Source organism: Hirundo rustica, chromosome 2 (genome assembly GCF_015227805.2).
Source record: "Hirundo rustica isolate bHirRus1 chromosome 2, bHirRus1.pri.v3, whole genome shotgun sequence".
Lineage (NCBI taxonomy): Eukaryota > Metazoa > Chordata > Aves > Passeriformes > Hirundinidae > Hirundo > Hirundo rustica.
Window position 1 is genome coordinate 47,560,288 of NC_053451.1, and position 22,550 is coordinate 47,582,837.

The 22,550-nt window shown below is 45.9% G+C and overlaps 2 protein-coding genes and 2 non-coding genes across 4 annotated transcripts; all 4 read left to right on the forward strand.

The window, feature by feature from the left end:
• Positions 1–8,638: 8,638 nt before the first annotated feature.
• RPL21 (ribosomal protein L21) lies at positions 8,639–13,421 on the forward strand. The gene is made up of 6 exons (XM_040055081.2): positions 8,639–8,711; positions 10,092–10,170; positions 10,744–10,805; positions 11,787–11,899; positions 12,554–12,704; positions 13,296–13,421. The coding sequence occupies exons 2-6, from the start codon at positions 10,104–10,106 to the stop codon at positions 13,383–13,385; spliced, it is 483 nt and encodes a 160-aa protein (XP_039911015.1). The 5' UTR covers positions 8,639–8,711; positions 10,092–10,103; the 3' UTR covers positions 13,386–13,421.
• Positions 11,502–11,582, forward strand: LOC120749702 (small nucleolar RNA SNORD102). Its single transcript, XR_005699752.1, has one exon. It is a non-coding gene; the product is annotated as a small nucleolar RNA SNORD102 (small nucleolar RNA).
• LOC120749715 (small nucleolar RNA SNORA27) lies at positions 11,959–12,091 on the forward strand. The gene has a single exon (XR_005699765.1). It is a non-coding gene; the product is annotated as a small nucleolar RNA SNORA27 (small nucleolar RNA).
• Positions 13,422–18,763: 5,342 nt separating the features above from the next.
• On the forward strand, positions 18,764–20,206 carry RASL11A (RAS like family 11 member A). Its single transcript, XM_040055919.2, has 4 exons — positions 18,764–18,902; positions 18,983–19,039; positions 19,115–19,194; positions 19,385–20,206. The coding sequence occupies exons 1-4, from the start codon at positions 18,782–18,784 to the stop codon at positions 19,835–19,837; spliced, it is 711 nt and encodes a 236-aa protein (XP_039911853.1). The 5' UTR covers positions 18,764–18,781; the 3' UTR covers positions 19,838–20,206.
• Positions 20,207–22,550: the final 2,344 nt, after the last annotated feature.

Sequence of the window (22,550 nt, forward strand, 5' to 3'; positions counted from 1 at the left end):
CAAGTGATGCATTTTATTCATAGGTTCAAAAGCATGAGTTGTCTTAGTTGTAATCATAAGCAAGATATGAACAAATTATTATCATAGCACAAAACCTGTATTATCATAAGTACATAAACCGTATGAATTATGATGTATAATTGTACTATAGATAAATATTATTTTATTTCTTAGCATTTTTTATCAGTAGATCTCATAATATTTTACAAAGAGGTATGAGAAATTATAATTATTAGACCAAATCTGTTAAGAAAATAGATTAGGCAAGAATTCTCTGACAGGGTAAAATTTGCTCATGATGATTTTTCCCTTACATTCATTTTAGAAGACCAAAGATTTCCTCAGTAAGGGTGTTGAATTTTGTTGGCTTTTTTGTTGGTTTGTGGTTTTGGTGGGTTTGGTTTGTTTTATATATATATATTTTATTTCTTTTTAAGCGGAGGATAATATTTGTTTCTTGCTGAGTTCACACATGGAGATATTTTGATACTTTGATTTTCACAGCTCAGCTGATACTGGGCGTCTTGCCATATATGTATAGGTGGCAAACAATTAATCTGCTATATAGAGGATAACCAGCATCTGAGAAGTTAAAAGGGAAAATAGGAAACAATATGCTACTAAATGGAATAAAAATTTCTACGAATACAAAATATACATCAGTTAAGAGAGATTTCCAATGGACTGTAAAATGTAAGAATTTAGTTGTGTTGAAAATGAGAGTAGATTTCTAAACTGTTATCGCTGTTTGAGTCTTTGGACTTCTAAAAGAAGGTGTAATTCTAACTGGAAATAAAGTTACAATTTGTAGAAAAAGAGTCCATTTATAAAATGGTAGCTCATTTGAAAGATGTTATTGTATTCTGCAAGAGAACCGTGCATATCTTGGGTCTCGGTGATCTTGATATAAAAGGATGTGGGCTAGACACAAAAATAGTAACTGTGCTTTTTTACACTGTTCTGAACAGAATATTTTGAATAAATAAGGCCATAAGTATATTTAAAAAGAAGGGGTGGGGGTTAATATTGTAATGAAATGCTTTAAATAATGGAATTTTTTTAAAAATTAATGGCTTTGATCCTTGACCCAAGCACTCGAGATGTCATTGTTTCAGTAACTCCAGTTTCTCTTTAGTCTGAAACTTTGTGAGTCAGTGAGAGTGTCTAACACTAACTTAGAAAATCCATTATTAGAGGTAAGAAGTCCAAGATGCTTCCTCAGTCTCTGTGTTCTCAACTAGAATACCAAGCAACGCTTCCCGTTGCAGTCAGCAAGGTTTTATTTTTGTGATCTGCGCAGCAGTTTCCCAAAAGCAAAATTAGCTGTCATGGAATAACAACAGTGACGCACCATCTGACAACAGGCAGCCTCCAGGTGAAGAGTTTGTGTCGTTACAGTCTCCCCCACTAATCAGTTCTCTACAGTACCATGACACAAGGGAGGCTAAGGAGGCATATGTAAACCAGCATGGAGAAAGATACGCAATAGGAAAAAAATATCCAATAAGACGTAGAAAAAAAAAAATAATGGAAACCACTTTGTGGAGATAATGAATTTGTTGAAGAGCATTTACTGTTAATAGCCTGTGTCTTTCATGACACTAACGCGTGGTGAATTACTTTTGTTTTAATTGAAACACATGTCACAGCAATTTTTTGTGCTTCCGCTGATCTAAAGCTATTGTTCAAGTCCTTGTTGCAATCAGTTCTCAAACAATGCACTCTTTGTCAGCAGCACAGAAGTAGAATGATTTTGATTTCTTCTCTTGCAAGATGGATACCCTGGAGAATCCACAGTTCCCCTCTGTACTTGCAGATGGTCGGTTAAATACTCCCATCTGGTTATGCTTGCTTTCTTTTTTTTTTTTTTTTAAATTTATTTCTTGTTATACTTAGTTTTCTCTAAAAACAAAGCTAAGTAATACCCCACAAACAAACAAACAAAAAAGGAAAAACAAACAAAGAAAAAATCCAAACCCATCAACCAACTACAAGTTATTGCATGAGCAGCAGAAACTCCATTTCATACAGTTTGTGCCCTGTGTTGTCTTCATACTGCAGTAGTTCAAGCATCACCTGTTTGTCCCGTATGGTCTCATTTCCTCCTTCCCTTTCCCCTGCAATTTCATTTCCTTCTCTCTCCCTGCAGCACTTATTGCACCTATGGGAATTTTTCCTTGTTTTGTCCTTTCACGTGTCTCTCTCCCTTGGATAAGTTGCAGCTATCTTGGAGTAGCCCATATGCTGATTAGCTCACGTTGCTATTTTTGCATATTCCATGAAGGACTCCACAACATTTCACAAGTATTAATTAATGGATCCTTAACAATAACCCTGCACCATATCTATGAGCTATTATTCCTATTGCATAGATGGGAAAGTTGGTCTAGCTTATCTTCGGCCGGTCAAAGTTTGGTCAAGTTTATCCTTTGCTAATTCTCTGTTTCACTTCTCCTTGACTGACCATTTAGTTTGTTATTTTCTGGCTGCAGTTTTTGTTCAGAGCAGCTATTGTTGTCTCATTGACAGGGGCTGTCAGAGTGTAGCCAACTCTCATTATTTTATCGAAAGCCTTGTGATATTTGATAGCTCCCTTGCAACTACAGTTCCTGGGATCAGGTGATGAGGATTACTTGAGAAATTCACCTTATTATAACAAATTCATGGCTCAATAAGCTAGAAAGCTGGAAAAATATGGCAGGACTGAAAGTGTTCAAAACAGGGTGAAAATAAAGGCACATGTCCTTTTTAAAAATACAACAGTTTTAAGGCTTATGATGTCAAGGGCTTTGTCTCAGGTTCATCATTTAAGATACTGGTTTGTGTAAGATTGCAGAAGCTACAGACTATTTCCCACTTTGGAAAGGAGGCAGAAAACAAATCACACAGTGAAGGCTAACATTTTCTGACCGCAGATCCAAACTCTGCTAAAGCACCTAGGAGAGAATACGTAAGTGGAATTATAAACACATGTGAAGTGCTCTAATGCAGATAACAGTGTGCTTTTTACTCCTGTAGTTTCTGGATGTGATCATTCCTTCCTTTTCTTTCAAGAAGACACTAAGCAAGCAGGATAGGAACTTCTTTTGGCATCCAGAAGATTTAAATCTAGAGTCAAGACAATAATGTTTACTGAAAGATTGTTACAATGAGTTTGCAATAATCCTGGTTAATTCATGCATTATTAAAAAGAGAATTTTGTAGCACTATTAAAATCGTAAACATTCTACTTTGTCTTTAGGCATTCATACAGAAAAACAAATTTAATCTGGCATTGTTGGATGAGAAATTTAAATTTGTGCTTATTGGAGTTCAGCTAACACTAAGTAGAAAACATTCTTTTACCTGAAATGAAACTAGCAATATTTTATATAGCCCTTTCCTTCCATCAAGGTTCTTTGCCGTTTCATAAGTAATTAAAAACAATTACGTTAATAGCTGTGATCTGAACAATGACTGAGAAATGCAAATGGCTACTTCAGATGCCAATTTGCTAATAGAATGCCATAGAGTATTTATAGACTAGAAAATAATTGCACCCACATTTTTACTTTGTGTTGTTACATCCATCAGACCTTTTTAAACTACAGCACCTTTATTTTGTTGTGATTGTGATCATCCTCAGTAACAGCAAAAAGTATCTCAGAAGTAATGGGTGCACAGTAAGCAAGTTAACAGGGACTGTTGTGTATAAATTGGATCACTGATATTCAAGAGAGGTGTGTGGGAATGGGAGCAAATGCACAGAGCCTGCTAAGTGTGTGGAGGCTTCAAGACCATGGAGTATTTAATTTGGTAAAATGAAAATGTAAAAGAGATATTCAGTGCAAATAATTACAGAAAAAGGGCAAGCATTGTTCTTCCAGCTAGAAGTATGCATAAGATCAGACATAAACAAAGGAGGACAAACTAGCATCCTAAGCATTAAGCCAGTTTTTAAACTGTAGTAAGTATCTCCCAAGTGGGTTAGCAAAGGGCTCAAGGTCGGATGGCAAAAGATCAGATTTTTAAAATATATTTGATTAATTCTATACTTATATTTCATACATTAAGAGAAAAAAATCCCCACAAAAATCCCCACATTATGCAATTTGCTATTGGCAGCAGCTGAGTTCCTCCATGACAAAGGAGCAGAATTATCTGTAATTATCAGCTGTATCAGTGTAGGACTGGCTAATCACCTTTAGCCAAAATAAGTAAATGTACAGTGAAGCTGACGGTGTCTATATAAGGAGTTGCTTGTTCTTGGGTAACTGGTTTGGACCCAGGAGAGGTTACAGAGAGACAAAAATGTAGCAACAAAAGAAATTTAAGAAAACCCTGAATGATGATACCAGTTGAATAACTGAACAATGGGTACATTGAATAATAAAACCAGTTGATTGAGAAATTGCTCTGTTAGTAAAGAAAGAAGAGGACCTTAATTGCTTTTGAAATGAAGTCTGATAAATCTGAGGTTTAATAAATATATTATTCGACACCTGTAAGAAGATGGTCATAGTTACAAAACAGCTTCCTTCAAAGTTCCCAATGATTTCTGTACGGGTAGAATGCCCAGTTAATCAAATAAGCAGCTGCATGAGAGAATTTGTTCAGTATTTCAGATTTCACATTGCAGTCTAGATAACGATGGAAAAAAGGTCATTTGTTTCACTCTGGTGTCAATCCACCTGCATCAAGGAACACTTTGAACTGGCAACAAATTTTTAAGTGCCATAAGTGTAATGAAAACTTCCACCCATGTGTGACATGCGGAGCCCCATCACAATTCTTGGTCCATAGAGTTTTTGCCTTTTCGTTTCTCTCAAAGGTAGGCTATTGTTTTTCCCATCCCTTTCCCCATGATATGCCTCACTGGCAGTGCAGCTCAGTACGGCCACCTGTACTGGCACTTCTGCTATTCCACAGTCAGTCCTCCGAAGAAGTTTGTTGGCACTGTCATTTTTGGGGGAAGGGGAGTGGTTGATCTGACACTAATTTGATTGATCTTAACTCCCATGGAACCAGGCTCAGACTTGTATTTACAGAAGGGGTTTTGTGAGTAAAGAGATGAACTAACTACAGAAATAAAAAGGTTGGTTGTTCGGGCTAGAATCACGGGGGAGCTGAAGAGACCATAAAAGGGGACAGAAGCATGACTCTGAGATGCCATATAACATGATCCTTTTGGGAAGAGTGAACAATGGAATAACTGGGTCAGCTGAAGAGGTGACACAGATTACTTTGGTCAGTAACTTTTTGATGAAAAGCACAGTATAGATGCTGCACTTCTGTGGATGGGGTAACCAATTAACTTCACAATCTTGATTTTTCAATTTAGGATCTTCATTTTGCAACGTTTTCACAAAAGAAAGTACGGGTTTTAATCCTCTTTAACATATATTCTCAGTTTTTTCTGTTAAAAATTTACTCCAGTCCTTATCAGCCTTTTTCTCTTCATGTAATGAATGCATTTTGTGAGACACAGGAAACCTACACCCTAGTGAAGGGGAATACTTTTAATTTTTCAACTCAAAGCCCTTTACAAACTCTCATTAATTTAAATTCTTTCCACACACCTGCTGAATAACCCAACACAAACGGAATGTCACACTCAAGATCTCTGTGTGTATCACTTGGTCCACTAAGCATAGGAGCAAGCCAGATCCCACTGTGCATTAAAATTTCAGTGAAGGATTCCTGGCAACCCCATGTGCAGAATCATCACAGTACATTTATTCTTTACAGAGAGCCATCACCCACACAGATGCTGCAGGGAAATGTCAGAAGCAAAATAGGGCTCTCCCAGAGAGGATACCAGGATCCCGACTGTGGGAGCTTGGGAAATTAAAATGGTTGGGGTTTGGCATGGTACTTTCCACTCTGAAAAACAAAGTGATGTTTATCTACTCTCCACTCCTCTGACTTCTAATGAGCCCTCCCTTCCAAGCTCCCTTTCCCAGCAACTTTTGAATTGGCTCCCACTGAAGCTGTTTTCCCTTTCTTGCTCTACCTCCAAGCCAGGCAAAGTGGGAGGGAAACAGTTTACCATGGTGTAGAAAGATTTTTGGAGTACATCAAAGGGTGGAGCACCAGCCTGGGACATTCATGGTGTTTTGGATGTGTTAAGCTGTGCATTGCTACTTGTGTTCACCCATCTTGAATACCTGGTGTTTCTGGAGCAGAACCAGATGTGGTGCTTGCCTACAGCCTAGGAGAAACTGGAGTCTGGATCCTACAGCTTGCAGTTTGATCAAGGAAAAGCAGTTTAGGCTGGGCTTTTGAGAGGGCAGGGCAGGGCAGTAAGGGGAGCAGATGCAGTCTGGAATGTAGAGCTGCAGGTCTCCCCCACATCTGCTTGGCTGCTAGCTCCAGTTTCCAGACCAGGACTCATCCCACAAATTGTGCACCTTTATCTGCTGGAGACAGCCATTATTAAGAAATCTTCTTGTGAGCAACATCCAAAGGCTTTGCAGTCTTTAACTGCTCATCAGGTCTCAGTTTTGGAAAACCGTGTATCAAATGTTGGTAGATAGGATGGACTTCTGGATCAGATTTGACATGCCTAGGGAATGATTCAGTGGAGACAAACTGAGAAACATGATTGTCTTTGAAATGTGGAGCTAAAGAAGGATCTTTGGGAATGTACTAATCAAGGTAAATTTATGAATAAAAACATTACAGAAATTTTGAATCAAACTGTCATGCAATTTATTCAGGAAAAAAATATGTAGCAAATTCTGAATGTGTTACTTAGCCACAAACAGAGCAGTAACTAAGTTCCCAAGTACTGCTCCCTGAAGAATGACACTTTCCATACGTTTCCATGTGTGTTCTGTATGCGGACATGGCTTTCAACACGTGGTGTTTCTTCCCCATTCCTTCCAGGCTGATGTGGAGATTTGTCCTCCATGTAAATCACTGGTAAAATTAAGGCTCTCAGCTCACTCACCGTAAATGCCTAGCTTCCTTCATCCAATAATGCCTTTTAGGATTTGGTTTCCTGCTCTTACTTTGCTTGCTATCCTCTCTGAAATCTGTTGCCAATGCACTTTCTCACCTAAGAGCTGTTCAGGCTTGTAATGATCCTCATACTTGGAAAAGTTTCATGGTACCTAGGCTGAATGTATTTTAAATTATATAGATTTTTCTCTGCATAGATATCAGGTGATGTAAATTCTAGATTTTTCATGGTGAAGGGATGGAGTACAGGCACATTTTTCTAAATCTAACACTTTACTAAAAAAGGTTTCATGTAGAGACAGGGCCTATCTGTCAGAACACGTCCTGCCAGGTAGCTCTGCAAGCAGAACTTGATAGTGTATTTAATTCTCCATATCCATTCTTGTGATTTATAACTACTAAACTTGCTTTAAAGTGATGATTGAAAGGGCTCGAGTTTTGCAAGACAACATTAGTAGAACCGTGAAGTTAGAGGATCAAGTATGTTTTTATACCCCACTTTAAGTAATCATGCCTCCCCTAAATTAAATAAATGCTTCGTTCATTCAAAACAAAAATTTCTGCAGTAGGGCAACTCCTCGCTGAGACAAGTTTTGAACCGTCCCTGCATGTTTAGCTTGGGGGAAGGAGGCCCTCTTTTGCCTCATGGCTATCAGCTTCCCATGGTGATTTCTGTCTGCTCCGACACTGGAGATGCACAAACACAAGGAGTCACTTGCCGGCTCGGGAACCTGCTCACCATTCCCTTCGTTCTCGCAGCCGATGCGACCTGTGGCACTTTTAAGGGCTCTTTGTGGAGAATCCGGGCTTTATTTATCCGGTGGAAATCACCACCACACAAATGGGACATTATGGCATCACAATACGAAGAAACCTCAATACAATACTAAGAAACCCCAAACCTGCGCAGCCTCTTTGCCTCTGGTTGTTAGCATGCTTCCCCCACCGCGCTTCCCTGCCCGGGAATCCGGGATCTCCGGTCGGGCAGCCGTGACTGACACACGGCAGCGCCAGCAGGCTCACACTGCCGCGGATTCCAATGTTCGTGTACTACTTTTATGGCGTAAAACACCCAGCTGGCTGCTTATGATTTGCATTTTCAAACTTGATGGATGTATTGGATGGCGGGCCAGCTGCTCACCGCAGGATCTCCTCGAGATCCCTGACAGACACCTCGCTCGCTTTCCCGGTTCCCCGTCACCTCCGCTGCCAATCCTCTCCCAGCCCCATCTCAGAGAATCACGGAATGGCTCAGGCTGGCAGGGACCACCGCGCGTCAATTAGAGCGAACTCCCTGCTCAAGCAGGGTCATGCCACAGCACAGGGCAGAGGATTGCATCCAGACAGTTCTTGAGTATCTCCAGTGAGGGAGACTCCACAACCTCTCTGGACAAGCCGTTCCAGAGCGCGGTCCCTGCCCGGGAAACAAGCTCCTCCTCGTGTTTAGCAGGAACTTCCTGTGCATCACTTTCTGCCCGTTGCCGTGAAAACACACGCACAGCCGTGAAACCCCCGGCGCTTGTCCGTGCTGTAGCAGAAGGGTCAGGCTTGTGCCGCTGCTGTTTTTCGGGATCAGCACCCCGGGGGCCGCTGCCCCTCTGGCGGGTCCCGTCCCGTCCCGTCCCGTCCCGTCCCGTCCCGTCCCGTCCCGTCCCGTCCCGTCCCGTCAGGCGCGGCGCGGGCAGCCCCGCCGAGGCCCCCCTGTTAAGGGCGGGCGCGGCGCCGCCCCCTTCCTTTGGAGCCGGGCCGCCATTTTGTGCGCACGCACGGTGAGCGCCCGCGGCCCTCCGCCGCTCCGGGGGGACACGGAGGGGACACGGGGGGACGGGGACACGGAGGGGAGACGCGGCCGGAGGGGTCGTGCTGCCGGCAGGGGTGGGCGGAGGGCCGCCGGCTCTGATAGGAGCACCACGGCCTTCTTAGGGCGGGGAGTGGGGGAGCGGGGAGGCCGCGGGTTGCGGGTGGCCGTGCCGGGCGGACTGTGGGGGCCGGGCAGGGGGGAGGCTGCTGAGGGAGGAAGGGGCCGCTGGGCCCCGCGGCGGGGTAGGTGCGGAGCAGCAGCGCTGCAGCACGTGGCGTCGGGCCCGGTCACCCGCGGCCGCCGGCGGGATGTCGGGGCTGGGGTGGCTCCTCGGGGCCGACACCCCCGGGATGGCCCCGTAGGCCTGCGGAGCACGTGAGCCTTGTGCCAGACGTAACAGCGGCCCATAAATGTTGTGGTGGAAATCCTGCCTTATGGATGCCTTGTAAGGAGAGGCTTAGGGAGCAGGCAGAGGTGTCATCGGGGCGCTTCTCACAGCGCCGCCGTCGAGAGGATGTATCCTGGCGCCTGGCAAGGGCATGTGGATGGGGCATGAAACAACCAGCTGAAGTCGGGAGAAGCTCAGATTGGATATAAGGATAATAATGGAAACAGCTAGGCCCCCAAGCATGCTGCACAGGGATGCTGTGCAGTAAGGTCTGGAGGGGAAGTCATACAAGGAGCAGCTGAGGTCTCTTGGTAGACCTCATCACTTCAGCATCTGCATGAGTGAAAGTGGAGGAGCAGGCGCTGATCTTTGTGTTGACCAGAGACAGGACCCGAGGAAGTGGCATGAAGATGTGTTAGGGGAGATTTAGTTAGGTTGTTGGGGAAAAAGGTTCTTCATCCAGAGGGTGTTTGGGCACTGGAATGGGCTCCCCGGGAAAGTGGTCACAGCTCTCATCACTGAGAGAGTTCAGTAATCTTCTGAACAATGCTCTCAGGTGCATGCTGTGGCTCTTCAGGTGTTCTGTATAGAGCCAAGTGTTGGTCTTGGTGGTCCTTGTGGGCCCCTTCTAATGCTGAGTATTCCTTGATCCTTGAAGGATTTCAAGACCTGACTGGAGAAAGCTCTTGAGTAGCCTGGTTTGATCTCATAGTGGACCTTGCTGTAAGCAGGTGTTAAGCTGAGTACCTTGCTGGCATCCATTCTAACCTGAGTTAACCTGTGGTCCTATGAGCTCTGATTTCTTTGCCTGCCTAAGTGAATATCAGTTCACTGCTTGAATTGGAGCACTGTCATTCTGAATAGACTTAAAGACTCCATTAGTCTGAAATACCTGAAAGTTCCATTAGCTTTGTGGTGAGTGAACTAGTAGTTCTGAATAATTTGCCTTCATTTTTACAGTAATCAGCCAAAATGACGAACACGAAGGGGAAGAGGAGGGGGACGCGTTACATGTTCTCGAGGCCCTTCCGCAAGCATGGTGAGCATCCCATACAGCACCAGCACCGCATCCAGTTACTGACCTCACGGGCAGCTGCAGTCCCCAGGGATGGACTGTGAAACAAGGGCTTGTGCCAGAGGATTTCTGACAGCTTGGGCTAAAAACTGTAGAACTACACACAGAGCTCTGAGCTCTTACTGCAAATGTGTTGGTATTCTGATTGCTTGACGATACCTGCAGTGCTAATTCTGTCAGTGCTTGAAAATGAATTTGAAGGTGACAAAAATATTTCAGCAGTTACTTACAACATACAGAGCTTTTTCCTCTGATCAATAAGCAGTTGCATTTATATTGATATATTAACTAGTTTAATGTCTCTTCAGTTTTGGCATTAAGAATACAAATCTGATTTTTCTTTAGCTGGGTATTTTAAAAATTTGAAGTCTGTAAATTGTGTAATTACTGCTTTAAAAAACGTGGTTTGATTTTTGAGGTATTTAGGAAAATTGTATCAAATGCATGATCTGTGTCCCCCATCCTTTTTTACGTGTGTGTGTGTGTGTGTGAAATTCCAGGCTTCCTAAGTATATTCAAATTTGTATCTCTTAACAGGAGTTGTCCCTCTGGCTACCTATATGCGGATCTACAAGAAGGGTGACATAGTTGATATCAAGGTACTTTCTGCAGTGCTGTGTAACTGAAAGCTGAAGCAGTGTGGTCCTGTGCAGGCTCCAGTTCCTTGGGATGGACTCTTCTTGCTTGGGTCACGTGTGTCAACACAAGTGCCCACTGCTCCCTTGGGGAGCAGTACTGGAATGACAGTGCTGCCGAACCAGTAGTAGCACCTCAGTGTCATATGCTGGTGTATGTGGGGTTTTGTAGATACAGATAACTTGGCTGTGCTTTGTTACTGTGTGTTCAGCTGAAGAATGGTAGTGAAATAGGCCACAGCCAACGTTTGAGCCAATGTTTGCTACTGGCACAACTTTCTCAGCTGTCACTTTAATAGGTGTTCTGTTAAGAGCTGTGATTTATGGTGGGGCAGTTCATAGTTATGTGATTGTAAAGCTATACTAAAACTAGGAATCAGGAAATAAATGTAAGGATGCATCATATGTATTCATAAGGGGGGAAAGGTGAAGCAGCATTTCCCATGGTATTTTTTTAGAATTTGTCTTTTAAAGTCACCTGTACTTTCACAGCTGAGTTGTAGTGAATGTGAAAGCCTTTCATCAAGGATTCCTACTTGGTTGAATCCTTTGGAATGCCATGTTCTCGTAGCAGTCACATGGAAGGTGGTGTTTAATTTGCTGGTGTGTTGTTTGACTTGGAGAATGTATGTTCAGAATTGACGCTTCCTCACACACTGGAGCTTGATGATGATTGTCTCTTGTGATTGCTTGCGCTTTCTGTAAGCAAGGTGATCTGTCATTTCACCGACACTGAGAGCTACCAGAACTGATGTAGCAAAATTTGGTAGTCTTCAGATAGAAAATTGGTTATAAATTCCAACTTTAAGATAAAATGGGAATATTTTAAAATAAGTCTCAAATTATTTGAAATGTATACTTTAAATTACTTCTGAAAGAAAAATCCTTGATGCTACTTTTTTTTTCCCTTTTTTTTCTCCCTCTTTTCTTTTTGCTTCTTAACAGGGTATGGGTACTGTTCAAAAAGGCATGCCCCACAAGTGTTACCATGGCAAGACTGGAAGGGTGTATAATGTTACTCAGCATGCCGTGGGCATTATTGTTAACAAGCAGGTTAAGTAAGTAATAAAGTTCTATGTACTGAAACTTGGTTTTTGAGAAAGTTGAACTGTAATTGCACCCTCCTTTCACTTTGCCAGTTAGACAGTTCTTGTCTTGATTGGTCATTCAAGGTGGGTAAAGTGTATTTCCTTTTTATAACCCAGGCAAATGATGCTCATTTGACTTGGATCCTGTCAGAGGAGACAGTTCTTGTTTTTCTTACAAGCACCTGAAGTCACATTACTTGGCAGCGCTTCTCAGGCAGTGTGCTGGTATTGAAGCCCTTTTTAAATACTAGTCTGTAGCTGTATCCAGCTGAATTTTGCACAGTTTAGTCAAAATAAGACAAGTTGGTTGTTTTGGTGCCAAGGGCTGGACTGCTGTGCATTGGTAAGAAAATTACTTGTTTGTGTGCTAAGAGACTAAAATTACATATTCTCCACAATTTTAATTTGAAATTGTCAGCATTGTTACACATTACATTGTTATACAAGCTTTTCGTTATATGTAAGTTATACCTGATATGCATCTGCAGCTGTGTTCTGAGGTATTGCCCCCTAAAGAAAAATGGCCTGGAATTGAGCTTATGGAGTTACTTCCATAAGGACTGTAAATCTTGATTTAAAGTGACCTTTTTCAAGTGAAGATTAAAGACTGCCTCCCTTTCTTAGGGGCAAGATTCTGGCCAAGAGGATTAATGTGCGTATAGAGCATATTAAACATTCCAAGAGCAGAGACAGCTTTCTGCAGCGTGTGAAGGAAAATGAAAGGAAGAAAAAGGAAGCAAAAGAAAAAGGCATTTGGGTTCAACTGAAACGTCAGGTAATGTTTCCGTTGAGGCCACAGTCCTTCTGCAGGAGGTGACTTAATTCTCGGGGTAGTGGCCTCACGCAGTGTTTCGGCACCTGGGCTGTTTGGTGCCTGTGCAGAACTGCACTGTGCCAGATGGCAATTGTGGTTGTAGCTCTGGACAGAGGGTTGGGTGCTTCCTGTGCTGTTGCTGTCTGCAGCAGCAGCTCTGGATGGTTTTAGGGTCAGTAGAGTCTTTGGTTAAATGGAACTTCTAGTTGCAACGGGTTCTATTGTAACCCTTGAAGGAAAGAATTAATAATCAGACTCCAGAGAAGAGGTAATGGATATTGCTTCTGGTGCTGCAGGATTCATCGCTTCGTAAGTTCATTGGGTTGGTGAGCAGCAGAGAGTAAAGCATAGAGCAGCAAGAGTCAGGCATGCTTTCTGGCAGATTTTTCCTTGCTGCTACTCCTTGAACCAGACTTAGGAGACTAGGAATGGTAAAATTGCTGTAATGTTTATATAATAAGGTGCTAAATGGCTGAAAAAGTGTTATTTTCTGAAAAGTTGCTTTTGAGTTGTAGTGCCATGAGTTTTGGTGTTTTATTTTTCTGTTAACAGCCTGCTCCACCAAGAGAAGCACATTTTGTGAGAACTAATGGCAAGGATCCAGAGCTGCTGGAGCCAATTCCTTATGAATTCATGGCATAATGTATGTTTAAAAAATAAAGATATGGTTTTGGACAAGTGTATGTGATTGTGGCTGATTCATTTTGTCGGGTTTGGGGCTTTTTTGTTTGAATAGATGCTTTAGAAGCATCTTATTGAAGTTTATTTATTTAGCTTGCATTTACCATGATGCTTAGTCATATAAATCATCTGCAGCTTTTGCTGACGAGTTTTGTTGTTTATACAGATGATAAATGCTAGGAACACTGAAATTTGGTAGTGCTTAGTAATAATCCTGAGCTATTATAAGGGGACATGGAATATTTGACCAGCAAACCAGGAGCTTGTATCAAGAACTGCCCAGTGCTGCTTTAAGGCTTGATTTTTTTTTTTTTTTTTTTTTTTTTTTTTTTTTTTTTTTTTTTTTTTTTTTTTTTTTTTTTTTTTTTGGTTGGTAGGTAGGTAGGTAAAGAGATAAGGGGCTTCACATTTCATTGATACAAGGTTTTGGCTAAGGGCCCTCATGAATACCAAGGAATTGTCGAAACCATTTGTGAAAACAACCTCTAGGGAAATGTCTATAGGCAGATTTTAGTCTTCCACCATGCAATTACAGCATCCCCATGCCAATAAGCATTCTTAAAAATAGTAGTAGTTTAAAATAAGGGTTTAATTCCAGAACTGCCAGCCTTTGTATTTTGATTTTTAACATTTTAATTGGCCGGCATAGCCAAACACTTGCACTTTATATGTTTATTATATGCATGTTGAATGTTGCAGTGAATTCCTCTCATCCCAGATTTACTGATATCTCAGCAAAGCCCAGTGCTACCTGTACAGTTTTTAAATGAAAGATCTTCAGCTGACTGTTTACTAACCAGTGCTGGTTTAGTGAGCTTTGCTTGAAACAGCATGACGCTTGCTAGAGACTGCTGAAGGGAGCCTGCTTGGTTAGCCTTGAAAATGCACAGTCTTAATTGTTTTGTAGTTACAGGGGAATAATAGTTTACCTTGAAGTGTCGCGTCAGACATTGCTCAGCTATGCTCAGTCAGTGATGAAAAAATGATGTCTACATGTAGAGAGAAAAGTACTAGAGAAGCAGGTGACCTCAAGCTGTAGGTGTTGACTGTTGAAAGATGTGGAACAGTGAATTGCAGGCGGCTTGTGAGTGTGGGAGGAAGGAACAGAGGTTCCTGTGTTGATGAGGTTTGCTTTTTACCTAATTCCATCGTGGGTGTTCCCGTTCTGGAATGTAGGTTTTGGACCTTGAATTCAGAGTCTGGCTTGGGCTGGTATTCACGGGCAATGGGCTTTAGGTGCTGGAGTTTCCAAATTCCAGTGAGCACATTGCTGTTCGAGGTTCTCCAAGCTCCCATCTCAGAAGATGCTGCAGGCTGTATAGATGGAATGAGTTTGGAAGTGACCTGGAGGAGCTTGTCCCTTAGCAGGCTGCTCCATGAGAATAGTGCTGTGTTCTGACACCGGAGGTGTTGGACATGGAATGCACCACTGTGTCCTGAAGCCCTCACTGCTGCACTTTATGCACTTGGCTTTTATGGTCAAGGCCTTTTCTTGGAGCAGCAAGAGTTGTGCATTTTATCAGCCTCTGGCTTCTCAGTTTCCACAGCCATTTAAAATTGGTATTTGCCTTCCAAGATAACAATCATTTTCCGCTAGGCTTTGTAGGAATTAAGTGGGAGGCTATTGGATGCAAACTTTAGTGATGGCATTTTAAATTTGCTTCTCATGCATGCATGTCTAAGCTATTTTGGTTCTGTGTTTGGGCTGTACTCATTTGTCAAAATCACGGCGGATTAACTAGCAGCATGATGAAATGATTAACATCATAAGTGGGGCATAGTTCTAAACTTTTGAACTTACATTCAACAATTTGGAATAAGACTGGACAGCATTGCAGTGGTCTTGCTTAAGAGCTGTGCTCCCAGAGACACTGCATTGCAACACTTTGCAATTTATTTAGAAAAATTGTTTTTAAGGTCACTATGCCAACGGTAGTTGGTTGTACATGCATATTTGGAAGCCCTGTGTGGGCTGGCAAGAGGGAGGGAGGGCTTTCCTTGGTCAGGATTCCCAGAAATGACCGAATTTGAAGCTGGGTTTTTGTGCAGGAAGAAAATAACCTTTTTTTTTTTTTTTTTTTTTTTTTTTTTTTTTTTTTTTTTTAATGTTTGGAAACCTGTCTGTTGCACTCAGTGCAGTGAGGGTTTTCATGCTCATCTGAAGTTTGCAGGAACACAACCCAGACACTTAGCAGATCTCCGTACCTACTGCTGCTGAAGTTTGCTTCCTGTGTGTTTGGCTGCCCTGTTTTTGCACAATCCTGACGAAAGAGGGAGATCTGTGAATTGGGAAAAGCTGAAGAGCTGCCTGTCGGGACATCTTGAGTCCTAAGCTGAAACATGAAGCGTATTCCTTAGAGGGTTTGGAGTCACCAGTTTTGACTTGCCCTGGAAGAGGTTTTACACACTAAACCCATAAGCTTTAACCAGTTCTCTGCAGTCCTGTTCTGAGCCTCCTTAACAGCCACAAACCCTGGCAAAATGTCCTGTTGTCTCCTAGAGAAGCAGTAATGAAGCTGCCTTCTGAGCTGTCGGCTTCATCTATTTCAGCATATTGGCAGCACCGGGATTTGAGGTTTCCTGAGCGCTGTGTAGGCAGTGTTAGGCAGGGAAGGTCAGTGAACAGGCAGAAAGGACTGGGGAAGGGGAGGAGGAACCATTGTCAGTGCAGAGGCTGCACAGGGTAGGAACATTGTTCCCACCAGCAGCACCCATACAGCTTAGGAGCACAGAAAAATAGAATAAAAAGAAGCTCCAGATGCTCTCAGGATGTCTTCCCTGCCACCATCACAGGAGCAAGCCACCTACTCTCTTCCCCCAAAGTACTGCTGTTGAATGTTGCCAGAGCTTGGAACAGTGAGACATGTCAGGCAGCAGTATGGCATACCTGGCACCAAGCGGCATTGCTGTGGGAAAGGGGGTAGTGATGGGCCATAGGGATAGTGGCGTGGGCCATCTGCAGAGGGTGGGTGAAAAGGTACAGCCCCGTGCTTCCAAGTGGAGCCTGCAGAGCAGAGAAAGGCCCTCGGTATAGCTTTGGGGCCCACACATCCCAGGGTGCTTAGTCTGCACAATGGGGACAGCTAATCTGGGCCCCGACTGCTGCAGTTTACTGAGCTGCTCCTGCTGCACCTGGGTAGGTGATGATGGAGACATAGTCCATCACTCCCTGGACATTAATTCCTTCCCAGTGTCCTAGCTGGGCTTGGGCAATGCTATCTCTCTGCTTGACCACCCCCACTTGCCCTTTGGGGATGCTCCCAGGAGCAGGCAGGGCAGCTTGAGCTGTAAAGCTGCCCAGAAAGAGGCAGCCCTTCAAGGTTTGAGAAGGGCGGTTGTTTAATACTGCTCTCACAGCTCAGCGCCTGGGAATCATCTGCCTGGAACAGACTTGTTTCGGTAGCATTCTTTCAGAGGCACACTCAATGTACTCTGATAGCTCTTTTGTAAAGAAATGTATAAAAATAGCTGCTGCTGGCACTGTGAGTGAGGCCAAAGACAAGCGATCCCCTGACAATAGGAGCAGATGACAATAGCAGGAACCTCTGGAAACCAAAAGCTTTAGTGATACAAGAGAAATCTTGTTTCCTAAAAGAAAGGAGCTCACAGGCATGATGGGAAGTAAAGTAGAAACTTCAGGGGCATTAGGTTTTGTAAGTTAAAAGGTGCCCTGGAAGTTAAAAGAAACCCCATAGGGGTTCTTAGGCACTAGAGTAGCACAAATAATCAACAGTGCTTCTTGCACCATGCTTTTCTGCATCCACTACTTTAATACTACTGATATTAATTTGTACTGTCTTAACTCAGCCGCCTGTGTGTGAGCATCCCGCATCAGTTGGGCCCTCTAATCTCAGCCTGCATCCAGGGCCCAGCAGCTCTCACAGTGGCTCCATCCCTCCGTGCCATGAGATCGGTCCATTCCAGTACCATCTCCACTGCCCTCTTCCATCTTGTGTCCTGCTGGCATGTGCTATCTCCCTGATTGTTTATCTTTTAAGCACTTACACAGTCGCAAGGCAGCGCACAGCAGAAGCAGGAGCCAGGGCAGTGTTTTGTGGGGAATGAAACATCCACACAGCTGCTTGCAGCTCTGAGGCTCATTTAAGGGCAGCCCGTGGTGGAGCACCGTTCTTCTCCAAAACTTTTCTACTTCAAAAACCCAAAGGGCCCAGTCAGCACCAGCTGGGTTTCAGGGCTAGGCTGTTGCTTGATCCACGAGCTGGCTTTTCAACACTGGTTGTAGAGGAATATGTTCAGGTGTGGGAAACAAAATAGTCTGAGGCAAAATAATAATTTCCTTTCTTTCAAGACTAGAGTCCCTCCCTGCAAGGGAGGGTGGTGCATTTGCCCGTCTGCCTCGGGTCGGGGGGATGCCTAGCAGGGTGCTTGCCTCAGTCGTGGGACGCAGGTTGCATCGCCTGCCCAGGCTGACCCCGGACCCCCGGTGCCTGTGCCCGCCGGGGCCACCCCACGCCCTGGGAGCGGGGAGGCTGGGAGAAAAGGGAAGGACTACATCCCGGCTAGGCAAGTGCGGGAATGGCTGCAGGGGGCGGCCGGGGCTGGAGGGCCCCGGGGCGGTGCAGGGGCAGCGGGACGGTGCCGCAGGGGGAGCGGGGCGGTGCAGGAGGAGCGGGCGGTGCAGGAGGAGAGGGGCGGTGCAGGAGGAGAGGGACGGCGCAGGAGGAGAGGGACGGCGCAGGAGGAGAGGGACGGCGCAGGAGGAGAGGGCGGTGCAGGAGGAGAGGGGCGGTGCCGCAGGAGGAGCGGGCGGTGCCGCAGGAGGAGCGGGCGGTGCCGCAGGAGGAGCGGGCGGTGCAGGAGGAGAGGAGCGGGGCGGTGCAGGAGGAGCGGGCGGTGCAGGAGGAGCGGGCGGTGCAGGAGGAGAGGGGCGGTGCCGCAGGAGGAGAGGGGCGGTGCAGGAGGAGCGGGCGGTGCAGGGGGAGCGGGGCGGTGCAGGAGGAGCGGGCGGTGCAGGGGGAGCGGGGCGGTGCCGCAGGAGGAGCGGGCGGTGCAGGAGGAGCGGGTGGTGCAGGAGGAGAGGGACGGCGCAGGAGGAGAGGGTGGTGCAGGAGGAGAGGGGCGGTGCCGCAGGGGCAGCGGGCGGTGCAGGAGGAGAGGGGCGGTGCTGGAGGAGCGGGCGGTGCAGGGGGAGCGGGCGGTGCAGGAGGAGCGGGCGGTGCAGGAGGAGAGGAGCGGGGCGGTGCAGGAGGAGCGGGCGGTGCAGGAGGAGAGGGGCGGCCCCACGGGCGGTGCTGCCGCCGGGGCTTTTAAAAGCCGCCGGGGCCGCCCGCTCCGCTCGCTGCCGGCCGAGCCGAGCGGAGCCTTGCGAGCCCTCCGGCTGCCGCGCCGCCTCTCCCATGCGCCTGCCGAGCATGTCCCAGCCCTTCCTGCTGGCGCCCATCGCCGAGTGCCCCCCGGGGCCGCCCGGCGCCCAGGTCCGCCTGGCCGTGCTGGGTGCCCGCGGCGTCGGCAAGAGCGGTGAGTGCGGGGCTGCCCTTTCCCTTCTCCTTCCTTTGCCCGCCCTCCCGTCCCGCCTAACGCGGCGCTCTGTGTTTCAGCCATGATCGTGCGGTTCCTGACCAAGCGCTTCATCGGCGACTACGAGCCCAACACAGGTGAGTGAGGCGGGCGCGGCGGGGACGGGCGCGGCGGGGCCCCGCGCCCGGGGCTCACGGCTCTCTGCTCCCCAGGCAACCTCTACTCGCGGCTGGTCCATCTGGACGGGGACCGCGTTGCCGTGGAGATCCAAGACACGCCGGGATGCATCCAGGTACGGAGATACTTTGGATCAATCCGTTCTTCTCTGCTACCCAAAGGCTCAACTTTTGAGCCCAAATTTCCTGCATGCCCCGACTTTGTCTCCTGAGACAGAGCTCAGGCTTCCCTTTGGACCCCTTTGATGGTGCTATGATACAGCTTCATGACCCAGTGCCGAATCTGTGCTCTCTGTTGTACCGCAGGTGCAGGAAGACTGCGTGCAGGTGCTGGACTCCCTGTCCAGGTGTGTGAAGTGGGCAGAGGGCTTCCTGCTGGTCTACTCCATCACAGACTACAGCAGCTACCGGTCGGTGCAGCCCCTCTACCAGCACATACGCAAGGTGCACCCCGATGCCAGGACTCCCGTCATTATTGTGGGGAACAAAGCAGACCTCCTCCACGCCAGGCAAGTACAGGCAAAAGAGGGACTACAGCTGGCAGATGAACTGGGCAGCCTGTTCTTGGAAATCTCCACCAGTGAGGACTCCCAAGGTGTCTGCGACGTCTTCCAGTACCTTTGCAAGGAGGTCAGCAAACTGCAGCATGCCGGCAGCACGGACAGGAGGCGGTCATCCATCATCCCTCGGCCCAAATCTCCCAACATGCAAGATCTGAAGAGACGTTTCAAACAGGCTTTATCTTCCAAAGTCAAGTAAACCTCCCGATGAGATCCTTTGGGACTCAATAGAATTTATTTTTGTAAACTAGTTAATAAAAATCTTTATTTTTGTACTAATGCCAGCAGTGTAGAAGTAAGTATGTCAAAGCTTGCAATTTCCTTGATGTTCTCTCATTTGACTGGGTGGGTTATTTTGGGGAAAAAAAAAAAAAAAAGAAAAGAAAAAGAAGTTGCATAGCAACTAAATAGAGGTCGTTGGAAAGGGGACATTTGCCATAGGCTTTGATTCCATTTCTTTTTTGGGAGGACTGGGATTTTCTGTATTAAGCTACTATGATTTTCCTTGGAGGCTTCCAATTCCTGTTTGTAAAATGGTAGTGTTAATGATGTAAATCATTACCTGCCTTTATACAATGCTTAGAAAGCCTTTGGTGGAAAGCTTTGTAGGAGACCAAAAAAACCATGAAAATATAAACATTAAACATGAAAATATAAAAGTGTCTGTAAGAATTCAGAATATAACAGAACTGCTTTCCTCCTTGAGGCTGCTGTTTTGCTTGCACCTGTAATAGCTTAAATGCTGATAGGCCGTTAGGAATGAGCCCCAATTTCTGATATGCCTTAGAGATCTGTTATACAGAATTAATCATGTGAGCCCCAAGCATTTAACTGGAGGGTTGAGTTTCTCCTACAGATTGCCGTGGAACAAAGTGCTGAGCAATCCGCAGCAGAGGGGTGTGTGGGTTGGCTGCTGCTTTCCCTGGAGATGTGCGATAGGAAGGACTGATGGTAGGCTCCCTGGAGAGAAAATAGCTACATTTAAAAGGAATCACACCTTTCTCTACCCCAGAGTAATTTTGTAGCTATTGGAAACAGGTCAGACTTTACTCCGCACAAGCTCTAAACCATACTGGAATGGGTTTTTTTTTAACTGTTTGCTGGATGTCTGAGCATGGAGTATAGGTTTTTCACTTCCAGTATGCCTCTGAATTATGTATAAGAAATAAAACTACTCCATGCTGAGTAGAAAGCGTGGAAGTGGATTAATCGGTAGCGGGGAAATTCGCTGTCCTCACTCAAGCGCAACTCCAGTAAGGTTTTATTTTATGAAATCTCATAGATTAAGTCAAAAGACCACTTCCTTCTTCCCTTGTGTTAGGAAAGGCAGGTGGGTGCTGTGCCTTGCAGTTAGGGGGCAGTCCCTGTTGTTTCTGATCCCTGGGCCTTGAAGCTTCCCGGGCCCCCTTCACTCTTTACCTGCATCTGAGTCTTCTTGATGGTGGTAACCGAGGGTGTGTGTGTGTGAGCAGTGTGTGAGCACTGGGCAGGGGTGTGGGGCGCCAGCAGCACCATTCCCCAGCCAGGGGACCCTCTGTGTACATCTTCAGTCCAGGCATGTCACCTCTATATCTCCTCCCTGAAGGCGCTGTGCTTTCCTACCAAAGCTGATATCCCGACCTGCAGGAACAGACTGAGACTGGGACTGCAAGCTGGGTTCAAAACTCTTGGAGCTAATTCATGTCAAAAGCATGGTGACAGCCTGGACAAACCAACGTACTGTTTAAACATGTTAATACAATATTTAACACGTGGTAAATATTTCTTCACTGTGACAGTTGCTCTGCCAGGCCCAGGACTCAGGGTTTGAGGGGAGCAGGATGATGGGGTTGGTGAGAGCGAGCGTGTCCCTGGCAGACTTGAACTCGCCACATGGATCATGTGTCCATGGGGTAATTTGGAGAGGAATTGAAAAGTCGCAAGTGGGAGTTTGTGCAGGAACCAGTGGGCTCTCTCGGGGCAGGGATGGGCAGGAGCAGGTGGATAAATGTGCTCATTTTCCCCATCTCTCTCTCATGGGAAGAAGTTAGGGATGGCTCTTGCTACATAGGCACCCATGCTCAGGTCAAGGCACAAAACCTCCTGTCTCCACCCCCTGCTGCTCATGCTGTTGGGCTGCTTCAGCCACATGTCAGGAGCAGGATGAGACCCTCGGGGTGTCATGGGGAATCTGGGTGATTAGAGCATGCTGATGGCAGGGAGGGAGGGCTGCTCTGCTCTGATCTTCGTCCAGCTTAAGGCAGCAGCTGCTTTGGGCCACTCTGGGTAACACGTTTGGGTAGAGTTTTGTAATTTAAGCATTTATACTGTTTGTCTGAATTTCCCCTGGCTGGCACAGATCTACTCTCACCCAGAAGTTTTCAATCCTGAGCTGACAGGTACGGCACATGAAGGTCCTGCTGGCTCCCAGCACATACCCAGAGTTTTCTTCAGTCCTGAGTGGGCAAAGAGGGACACACCAGGACAGGGAGGGCAAAGCATCTCTCAAGTACTAGCAGAGCAGCTCCAAAGCCTTGTTTCTCCTGGGCCATGGCCACTTATGCCTTCCTTACTGAATACTTGCCATCCCCAGTCTCTAAGCCCTTCAGAGAGGGGGCAGGGTGGCTTCAGGAGGCTAAGTGGTGCCCAGCCTGGCCTTTCTCCTTGATCAGAGGAAAATGTGCATCTGCCTCTTTCCTCCCACCACCTCCGCTATGAAACAGAATCACAGCAATTTTCCCTGACGAGATGGGTGAGTGGGTTTTTAGGAGCAGGGGTGTGTGTGGCATCGCACACTATTATGGCTGCTACTACATCAGCATCTCCTCCCTGTTGGACTATTTTGTCTACTTACCTCCAAGCTCTGAAATCATCCAGTAATGCTTTAAGGCCTCATGAATTTTAAAATAGCAGCTGCCATCAACTTGTTCTGT